At 34.3% G+C, this 11,818-nt stretch overlaps 1 protein-coding gene across 1 annotated transcript; it reads right to left on the reverse strand.

Moving 5' to 3' along the window:
• Nucleotides 1-1,896: 1,896 nt before the first annotated feature.
• Nucleotides 1,897-11,690, reverse strand: LOC133194116 (uncharacterized). Its single transcript, XM_061330090.1, has 5 exons — nucleotides 11,466-11,690; nucleotides 9,987-10,126; nucleotides 9,364-9,476; nucleotides 5,439-5,645; nucleotides 1,897-4,926 (listed from the first exon to the last, which is right to left on the reverse strand). The coding sequence occupies exons 1-5, from the start codon at nucleotides 11,642-11,644 to the stop codon at nucleotides 4,612-4,614; spliced, it is 954 nt and encodes a 317-aa protein (XP_061186074.1). The 5' UTR covers nucleotides 11,645-11,690; the 3' UTR covers nucleotides 1,897-4,611.
• Between the last annotated feature and the right edge of the window lie 128 nt (nucleotides 11,691-11,818).

Genomic DNA, 11,818 nt, shown 5'->3' on the forward strand with positions numbered 1-11,818 from the left:
ATACGTTATATATGAATAAAATCTGCCTGTGAAAAAAAGTTGGAACCTAACACCCACTCACCCCCACCCCCAGAAATAGGATTTCAGAGTTTGGACACCCACGCCGTCTTTTGTGCTTGTCAAATTTTTTTTCAGGTAAGTTGTCAATTTTTTTCTGGTCCCCCATTTCCTAAACAATACTACAGTGCGTGTGCCTGAATATCGCAGACTCGGCCTCTCTGCTAAATTTATCGGAGCATACTTCAATCGAAAGCCCATTGAGCTCATTTTCATATGTAAAAAAATATATTTTTCGCGTTATAACGCGAATATTTCGCAAATAAACGCAAAACTTTCGCGAATAAACACAAAACTTTCGCGTTATAAGTCTCCAGTTTGTTTTACTTTTTAATGATCTAGTTTATTCATTACAATGAAAAACGAAAGACTATTTTGAACTTGGATTATCACAAGCTGAAATTTTATGTTTTCTCGCCATTGAATGTTTCTCTCCTCTTTCTATATCTTTTTTGCCGTCACATTTTGTCTTTCTCAACGCTGTTCAAACATTTTCAAAGTCTATGCGAGTTTTTCCACAGTGAAACTTTCGGGAAAATGATCCCTCCTTCCAGCGTCATTTTTAACACTCTCTATAGAATTTGAAATAAAAGATCTCAGAAAATTGACAACAATGAGGTAAATTTGTATATTTTACGGAACAATTGTGTCACATCACATTCATGAGTAACCTAATGTGAAAATTGGATGACAAATATTCGTATCAAATGATTCATCTCCGATAGACTCACTGTAGAAATACAACATCGTATTTTAAGGTTGCGCCACTTGGTCATAACCATTACTTACGAAAACATTGACAATTTATTCAAAGAAAGCAACGAGTGGAGATCTTCCTGAGAAATAAAAATCAGTCTAAAGAATTTCTTCGATTCAACAAACAAGAAAATCTTTAAAGGAATATTCATTTAATTAATGAGTAGAGTTTTGAGATTAAATGCAAAATCAACACTAATCTATCCATTTCTCGCATCAATTCTCTTTTACATCTTCTGAAGAAATGTCATTTATAAATCCATAGAAGTCCCCCTCTGCGTTCTCTGTTTTTTATCTGTCAGTCAAGATCACAGATTCCTGAGTAACATGACTATATATGTATAATTTCGCGTTATAACGCGAAAGTTTCGCGTTTATTCGCGTAAGTTTCGCGTTATAATGCGTTTATTCGCGAAAGTTTCGGGTTATTACGCGAAAGTTACGCGTTTATTCGCGAAAGTTTCGCGTTATAACGCGAAAAATATTTTTTAACCTACGAAAATGAGCTCAATGGGCTTTCGTAAATCTTTACTCTCAGTAAAGACAATTTAATTGAATCGCAAATTGAAAAAGACAACGTTTCGATGAAATTGCAAATTTTGAGGAATCAATGGAATGGCAAATAATTTTTAACTTGTTCTTAATTTGTTTGTACCATACATTTCTTTACACCTATTTCTATATAGAAGAATTACTTGCTTTGATGGTAACCCCCCCCCCCCCCTTCTGAGCCATAATCAATCCACAAAATGAAATGTTTAATTTCAGTTTGAATCTTGAGAATCAATCTGATCTGTGGACCAGGTCAAGCTTCAATGCGTTGCTTTAATTCCACATGAGTACTACATGTAATATACCAATACAAAGTTGCCAAAAAGCACAGTTCTGACGAACACCTTGTACAAATACTCTACAGGCCTGTAGAAAGCAATATCATTTCAAGTGGCACAACTTAAGACATTCTTGACCCCCCCCCCCCCCCAAAAAAAAGTCATCAGACATTTTTAACATGGAAAGCAGTTAGCTATGGCTAATTCAGCCTTCATACAAACCTCAAGATAAAATTATTTCAGGACATAGACAAACTGTTTAAACATTTTATTAACCTGCAAGAGCATTTATATACTAGCTTTTATTTACAACCATCATTGTAAATGTAAATACTGTATACAGGGAAATTTTCACCCCTTTTGCCCTCATTGAAAGTGGACAAATTTAAAATGAGGCAAATTCAAAGAAAACAGCAATATTACTTATACAGAACCGAGTCTGGGCAACTTCAAAACAGAGCAAAATTGTCTTCAAGTGTCAAAGGGTGAATATAACAAGGGGGCAAAAATAACTCTGTATACAGTAGTAGATCCTCTGGCTTATAGTGCATCCTTGTACTGTAACTAGATACATGTACATATATGTGTTTAATAAGGCACCACCATTCTTATAAAGCATTGTTTAAACAAAAAAAAATATGTCATAACAAAATAGCAATTAACCTAAACATTTCATGTTCAACCAAGAGAAAAATCTTCCTAAAAGTTATCTGTGGAAAGGGTCTCTATTACATGTATGTCAACTATCATGAGCTTGATAGTATTTCAATTTGTAAATGTTTCTTTATTTAAGGGAAAAAAATGTTTGATTTTGGAAAAAGACTTGTAATTGAAATTATTTCTTTTATCAATGAATAAAACATATCATGAAAAAGTACTAAAATGTGCTATTTCCCTTCTTAAGGACATATGCAACGTAGTTTGAACTTCACTGTCTTATTCCCTGGAGTTGAAGATTTCCAATACTTAAAGGGACTGTGTTCTACATTTTAATGTCTATATATGCTGTTGTACACTTCTTCTAAAACAAGTTTGGATAAACAAAACATGTAGAATATATGTTTAGTAATTTTTGTATACTTTTCTTTGAATTGTACAAGAATTTTCATCAAATAACATCTTTTCAAAACCCCTGGTAATGCATGCTGATTTTTTGTCTATGAACATCTGATGGCACTATAATCTTAAATTAAAAATATCTTGAAAAATTATCAGTAGGTAAGGTATGTTGCGTATGCCCTTAAAAGAAGACATGCTGAATAAACAAAATTTTAAAAAAGTTTAAGGTGTACTGCACATAATATAATTACAATAACATTTACAACATATCAATGAACAGTATAATGAAAACAATATAGATTTGTAAATGTGACAAAAATACTGTCTACAATATGGCACATTGATACTGTACATAGTAAAGCAAAATTAAAAACAAAACTCTTACTGGAATAAAAATATGTCTCAACCTCAAGTAAAGGGGAATTTAAGTGACAATTTAGATTGCTTAGTAAGTTTCCAGCCTGATATCCCAACCAATTCTATTGTCTTAATTACTACATCACTGAATGTGCACACATATCATTGAGTGTATCATAATAATGTATTGTCAAATTTACACATGCATCACCTATTCTATGTAAATGTACAAGCTGATTAACAGAAGAGGTTTTTAAATATCAATTCTTAACTAATCAGTATTGGTTTCTGTAGATAAGAATTATGAAATACATACACATACTGTAAAAGCAGAAATATTCGTTGGGGATTAAATTTCGTTTATTTCGTTCGTTTGGGGATTAAATTTCGTTTATTTCGTTGGTAACAATTATCAGCGAAATTAAATCCCACACAAATTTTTTTTATTATTACAATAATGAATGGGGTTACATTCAAAACAATGAAATTTAATGCCCATGAAACCTATTTAGATGACAAATCAACGAAATTTTATCCACACGGAAATTTGTGCTTCTACAGTAGTTAATGAAAGAAAAAGTGAGCAAGCTCACAAACCTCATACTACAATATTAATTATTTGACAAGGTTAACATAATGAATAGCAATGCTATGCATTAAATACAACAATTACCTTTTTACATACAGTTGTCCTATCAGAATCAGATCTGTTTGTAATAGCCCGAGGTGCACCAAATAAAACATTTTCAAATGAGAAATTTGAAATCATATAATGCATGTGCTAAAACAACATTTCAAACAAGTTGCACAAAATAGTACATGCTGGCCAAATTTCTTTATAGTTCAAAAGGGACACATCAACAAGAAAAAAATGAATTGAATATGCTTATCTACACAATATGTCCTAGGCTTATCAATTACAAAGTTTCAGAAATTCCGTTGAGCCATTTTAAGAAAAGTTGTGCTGAAAAACTGTTGCAGTAAGTACTGTTCTATTTAAGTTTGGCCAAGTTTCTAAGTTCCAAGGGGGCATATCTCCAAGAAAAATATTTGAATTGGAATTTACTGGATATATGCACATCTATACAGGATGTCCATATTAACTGCAAAGTTTCATAAAATTCTGTTCATTACTTTTTGTGGGGTATAAATACATGTACAAATACAGAAATACAAACAATAGCACTACCTGGTAATTACATAGAATATTCAAAGAACAAAGACCAGGTCTGGCCCCTCATTTCATTTTGACATGAAAGTCAAAATTGTAAAAATTGTGATGATTTTTTATCAAAAATAATAGAATATCACTGATAATTACACCGGTTCTGTTTGAAAATCCAATATTTATTTTGATTTATAGCACACATATATGTGAAAATTCAGTAGCAGACCCAGGTTGGGAAGGTAGAGGAAGGAGTGGTCAGAAGGGTAGGTACCCAACCCATCCTCTCCAAGATTTTCAGTTATTACATGAAATTTATATGGTTATGTAACCAAAAAGGCTTTGGACATATAGGTACCATTTTCTGTATGACTTTGATAATGTTCCTTAGTTGTGGCCCGGATAAGGGGGTGGGGCCCCCATGGTATGATTCTGTGGGCCTCCTGGAGGGTAATTCTGAAGACCCCCTGTTGGTGGTGCCTGCTGGTGTGGTTGGTATTGTGCTGGATACCCTTGGGGTGGTGTGTATGCAGGTGGCCCCTGTGGCATGGTTGGCTGGGCGGGTGGGTAGTGACCTGGTCCTGGCGCGTAATATTGGTGGGGGGGCTGAACTCTCACCCTTACACTGACCCCAGTGAGAAGAACAACAGGAAGGTCACTGAAACTATGACTCTCATCAGTACATTTGATGTTTCTGTGAATCTGAAAAAAAGACCATTGCCTAATAAATGCTTAATATCTAAATCATACTACATGTATAACTCCTGATGCTTTCAATACCCTAAATTTTTTTCAAAATCATACATTATAATAAAAGTCTTTTTTTTCTGACATATTACAATACATTTAAAGAGCCTGGGTAAAAATAGATCATAATCACATGTCACATTCAAGTACAGTCAAACCTCGTTATCTCGATCTCAATGGGACTGAGAAAAAACTTCAACATATCCGAGGATTCGAGATATCGGGGGTAAAATACTTAAAGAATAAGTGGTTGGGACTTCAAATCACTTCAACAAATTCATGGTATTTGAGATTTCAGTGTTCTAGATACCGAAGCTCAAAAGTATGTTCAATTTTTAGAACAAGATGATGCAGACATGATCTTTGATTAACAAATGGATGAATGAACAGAAAACACATGGAAAAGCTTCCAGAACATAAATATTTTTGGAGTGTTTGTACATGTAAATAGCTTCCATTACACTTACACAGTAGCAGGGTCCACCAAACAACAACCAGAAAGGAAAACAGCAGAAGATGCAGACAGGATTGACACAACATTCAATAGGTGTTGTGTAGTTGTGGACATAGATTTCCATGTGTCCGGAGTCGCTGTTACTGCGGGAATCACAAAAGGACACCTCATTGTCAACTACACCACTATACCACTGCTTCACAGAGGGACCGAAATCCAGCTACAAAACAAAATATATAACAGAATACTTAAGATACAGTACCGACCGGACACAACCTAACACCAGAGCGAACCCAAAGCGCACCCTGGGTTCGCTTCCTGGGTTCGCTCGGGGTCCGCTTCGGGTCCGCTTTCAGAAAATTTGGGACCGCTCTGGGTGCGCTTCGGGTTCCCTCTGCGTTCGCTCGGGGTCAGCTCTGGGTCCGCTAGAGCGAACCCGGCGTTCGCTTTCCGGGTTCGCTTTACGCATTCATGCGTGAAGTGGACCCCGCTTTAATCTTGCCGCCAGTAAGCCCCGCCCCTTGTATATTCCAAATACAGTAGTGAAATCGATCATTACTGTTTTTATGGTGATCGAAACATGTACATGTAAGTGACAATATGGTGAACGTTGATAAATTTTCAAGAATTACACCGGACAGTACTTTCGACGTAGAATTATCACTTTTATTTTTCTTAACTTAAAGCTAAGTATATCTCGAAAGAAAAAGAAGAAAAAGGTGTTAAATTTATTTTCGATGTATCGGATGGAGTGCAATTCATAAGAGTATCTTAATAAAAGAAAGCTTTCAAATTTATTTGTTTACATTATTCATGCGTTTTAAAATAAGTTGGAAAATAAGTTGGAAATAGCTGAGACATACTGTACACGTAAAATGCTAAGTTTCCATGTTTAGCAGTTTACATTTAAGCTAGGTTGTCGTCCATTACATGTATATGTAGGTCGTGATAATCACTAAAAATTCTCATACAGTGTAACTTGAGTTTCGTTTTACAGATCATTTATAATATACTTCCATGCTATAAATCATTGTTTTATGATGCGAGTTAACGGAAGACTTATGTAAAAAAAAAAAAAACAATCAAAAAACCAAAACAAACAAACCGAAACTAATAACTGGTCCAGTGATAAGAATATATTATTTTTTTAAGTTGTTTTCAAATTACATGTAAATGATCATTTGAATATTTTGTGCCCCTTACTGGTTCATGCCCCCCCCTCTCCCCCCCCCCCCCCCCCCCCCAGCCCCACTACATACATGTACATACTGGAGCGGCATGTTAACAAACAAAATTCTAAATGTTTAAAAATGTATAAAAACAAGAAAGAAAACACACAAATCATGAATTCAATAACTGTAAACTCGCATGAATATTGAATAAGTAGATGAAATTAAGATGTTTCTTTTTATTGTTTTATTTCGATGAGCCCCCCGCCCCTCTCCGTACTCGAATTGTTTTCTATGGGCCGGTTGTAGCGATTTTAATTTCAAATAATATACAGTGTTCTCTCTCTCTCTCTCTCTCTCTCTCTCTCGTAAAGCTATTTTACTGATTTTTAGCATTCAGGTGGCAACAAATTACATGAATATGTACTCTTCATGCAACGTACCAAAGAAATATGACGTTTCCAAATTCAAAAATAAAAAAAAAAATAATAATTGAATTTCTTACTGATAACGTGCCAAGACGAGGTACATGTAACTTAAGGAGCATCGAATGTAGGGGGAGTATATACTCAGGTATACCGTGACCATGGAGACAGTATACATCCAGCTAGCAAGTGTCAATTAATAAAAACCCACCGCAATTGCTCTTAGCACCCGCAATATCTTCAAAACAGGTGGATGATACCGACACGTGATGACCTTGGCTTCACTTTGAAACTATAATAATTATTATTAAAGTGTTAAAATTAAATAATTATGACAATTACAAAGTTCAAGTACAGGTGCCTACATGTATGTAATGAAAAAATATATGTACGTTTTCGTATTAAGGTATCTTTGCAAGTTCAATTTGCTAAAGTTGGAATTACGTGTACTTTTCATGAACAAGTACAAAACGTACCCGTCTAGTAATATCCATATAAAGTATTTCGAAAATTACATGTAGTACATGTAAGAGGTTCGTGAACATTAAACCTGTACATGTATATGCATGTATATATCGACGCGAAGGAAAGTGATAAGAATTTTTTTTTTGACTGACTTGCAAGTAGTTACAAAAATTCAAAAACATACAATGTAAGGTCTACATGTAGGATCATGAGAATTGACAAAATAATCTTTCCCTACATACATGTACTTAAATCAAGCTATTTAATAAATTTTGGTAAAAGATTAATTTAAAAAAAATATCACAGTATTTAATCAAATGAGATTTTTTTCTCTCCGATTTACGTATTGACATAATGCACATTTATACTGTACAATGTACATTTAATTTTTTTTCATGATCAATCATTAAGATCGATAATTTCGATGTTGATCTGGATAAATTAAAACGTGCATGTAAATTGAAATAATAAATAAAAAATAATTAAATTAAAGCACGTACATGTTCTTATACTGTATCTTGAGATAATAAAATTCTATAATTTATCGAAGACTTGTGTTTTATTAATTTTTTTTTTTTTTTTAGTAACAATTGTTATAACAATTATTATCTTCTTTTTTCTATAATGAATTAAATTACTTATTGTCTGATAAATTTACGCAATGTATATTTATAAATTAATGGATTTTAAAAATATAAAGAAAATAAATATGCAACTATACATGTAATATGCTACCTGGATAATGAACTTTTGCGAAAAGCGCTGACTTTTACTTTTACACTACGACAGTCTATGGAAGCTCTTTTGCGATATAAAAATTTAGCTTGATGGTTAATTAAATGATTATAATGGGCCATTTCAAAGCACATATTACGTTGTCTAGGAAGGGAACGACAATCACCCTACCCTAAACCCCCTCCCTTCCCACATTGACCAACTCTTGCTTATTTTTCCTTCCGGAATGTTTTTCTTCCTTATTTGATTCCTTCAGAAAATGAGATTGAAAGGAGATACTACTCCTCACAAATAAATAATTTAAACTTTGTAATTCTGCCTCACATCATCTCTTGCGTTGATTGCATACCACTTAATCATTTAAGTGCTCCAAAAAAAATATCTATAACCAACATTAAGGTTTTCTTATCTTTTATCAATTCCGTACCTCCGTACATAAGGTAGGTTTAAATGTCAAAGTAAGTCGTCGACTATAAAAGTCAGTGCTTCTCGCAAAAGTCCAATAAAAATATGTAATGTATTAATAGATTTTGAAAATAAAAAATAATGCAAATAGATGTGTAAATATTGCATGTTGTCTGGAGAATTAAAATATATAAATATAAAATCATGTTTAAAAATCATATTGATAATATTTTTACACTGTACATTCACACGCTTTGCTTGTACAATGTTTAGATTACAAACTGGCATGTTGACTGGTTGATGCGCTGATGGTCAATGCATTTTATCCCTTATCCTGATTGACAGACCTGTTCGGCATGTTGATTGGTCGACGCGCTGATGAGTTAATCGCTAATCCTGATTGACAGCTCTGTTATGCAACACCGAACGCGCGTTCGCTTTCTGGGACCGCTACTGAATTTGGGGTTCGCTTTCAGCGTTCGCTCTGGGTCCGCTCTGGGTTCGCTGCGGGTTCGCTACGGGTGCGCTCCGGGTTCGCTCGGGGTCAGCACTAGCGGACCCCAAGCGAACCCGAAGCGAACCCGGGGTGCGCTCTGGGTTCGCTTTCTGTTAGGTTGTGTCTGGTCGGTACTGTAGCACCTTTGACTGGTTTTGTGTAGTATCCTACATGTACATGTTTAATATACAATATTTATATTCCACTTTTTCTTTTTTATACAGAACCATGTGTTTTGATTACCTTTAGGCAGAAGTTCTTGCCTTCCTGCATGTACTGTGTGGCCTCGTTAAGTTTGTGAGACAGAATTTCTCGAATGGTCGGATGACGTGTGTTAACAAGCACTGCAAACTCATCTAAAATTAAGTAACAGAATAAATGCATCATCTTTAGACTTGTAAGTATATCACTGGCATGTTAAGTCTTTGAGATTTTGATTTTAAGATACAAGTAAACGCTTTAACACTACATGTATCTTTTCAAAGGCCTGTCTTTTCATTGCATGATAACCCACCCACCCCCCTTCTTAAAAAAAAATTGAATAGGTAATGCTTATTTTAATATTTGCCTATAATGTTCCAATGAACATACTATAAATAATATAAAACATTAAAAATCTTTTACATAAAGTAAAACACGATTATAGCACTCACACTTCAATGAATTTACACTTACAGCAAAGTGATTTTCATTCACCCTAGTTTTAAAATGTATTGTGAACTGAACAGAAATAATGAAATACATTTATAATGAATCTGAATTGTTAGTCCCTTCTATAGACCATTCTATAAAGTGTTTTACTGTATACTACTTTGGAAAAAATCTGTGAACATCTTTTCAACAAGACAAAGATACTGTATTGATACCTTTCCACTTCTTTCGGATTTTGATGACAGCATAATTTTCTGTTTTTTGATGTTCCACTTTGATGTGGAATAATATAGGCATTGTCAGAAGATCATTTCTCACTCTCTGTAGCTCTTCTAGACTGTCAACCTTAAACTCACTAAAAAAAAATTATTAAATCATGAATATTTCCATAACCATTCGTGGATATAAATGAAGAAGGACAAAAGGAGACAAGGATGGAAGACATCTTGGCTAAGCCAAGGATTTCTGATCCGCTACTCTCCACACAAACCCTTGGCCTATGGTGCTATAAAAAAAAAAATTTTCTCAAGTTGTGATTGGAGTTTATCGATATTGTTTCACCTATCAGTGATTGCTTTTGTAAATGATGATACCTCCGTTCTGGATATATTTTGACTCTAGTCTCAGGAATGAAAAACACAAGTAAACAACAATCCGTACTAATTAAGATAACATGCCATTCTATAAATAGCAATGGTATCATCCAACTTTTGATAGGCCAAGGGTATGTCAGGAGATAGTAGATCCGAAACCCTTAAGGTTTATAGTGAAGATTGATGGAAGATGAACATGACAAAATAACTATACTATATGTCCTGGCCATTATTCATGGTGGGTCATTAAGAATACATGTATTAAGCTTGACTGATATGGTATATGAAGATTGTACTTCTTGTTTTCCATGTGTTTATTCTATCATTCAATCTATTTATGTAATATCATACAAGAAGGTAAAGCAATTAGGAAGAGTTTTCAGTATATTTCACAATAATAATGATAATTCAACTTTATTGCAGGATAAGCCTTCCCTCATCTCTGCAAGCCAATAGACAACTTTAATTTCTCACATTTACAAGAGTTATTTCCCTTAGTGGGGTCAATCTGGAGTCAACGAGGCGTAAGGTACTGTTAATCATTTACAGATTTGGTGCCGTTCTGCACCTCTGGACTTGTAAGTGAAAGTACTAGTACTACTAGAGGCTAAAAGAACTTAAGGAGTGAAGAACGTAATTGTTTTGGGGCATGGATTTGAAATGGGTATCTCAGTGGTTAGAACTCGATCCTGACTAGTAATGCAGGGGCCCAAGTTCCATTTCCTGGTTCATCCATACTTTTTCTCCTTTCCTGTTTCACAGGCTATTTTGAATTGCTAAATCAACCTGTATATAACTAATTTGAGCTACCGGTATACAGTATATAGTTAAATCATGGGATAGTGCTGAACCTGCTTTATAATGTACATGTATGGAGTCTTGTGTGAAAATAAAATCTGTCACATTACAAATATTCTGCCTGGACAAGATACTTAAACAGCTAGTACCTGTAGGGGAAAACCCTCAGGTAAATTCATCTCATATTCAACCAAGCGTGAAGTGCATTTTTGTATTTTTAATTCCATCAAGTATAACTTACATAATTATTAACTTTTTGAATTTATGTGCTTTTACTTCAAATACATGGAATAATTTTTATACCTCATCTTAGAATTAGTCCAGACCCCCGTCATGTTTATTACACGGTCTGAGGCGTAAGATGACCCATTTGGTCCACTTGAAAACAAATTGTACATCAGGTGTGGGTTTGCCAGAAACTGTCCCCATAACAGGGCCGTGTACGGGGGGAGTTCCGATAAGTCAGAATCGGCTGTAGACATCTTGAAGCGTTTTGTCTTCTTGGTAATAACTTAACACAGTTATAAATGTATCCGGGTTCGATATTTTTTTAGTACAAAAGAAAGTTTTGTCGAACCCGATCATATTATTTAATCAAAAAAAAAAAAAAAAAAAAACAAGCAAGAAACTACCCCACGTCATTTTTAAAAAAAATA

Source organism: Saccostrea echinata, unplaced genomic scaffold (genome assembly GCF_033153115.1).
Source record: "Saccostrea echinata isolate AGI-Se365-2 ecotype Australia unplaced genomic scaffold, CSIRO_AGI_Sech_v1 ptg000028l, whole genome shotgun sequence".
Taxonomy (NCBI): Eukaryota; Metazoa; Mollusca; class Bivalvia; order Ostreida; family Ostreidae; genus Saccostrea; species Saccostrea echinata.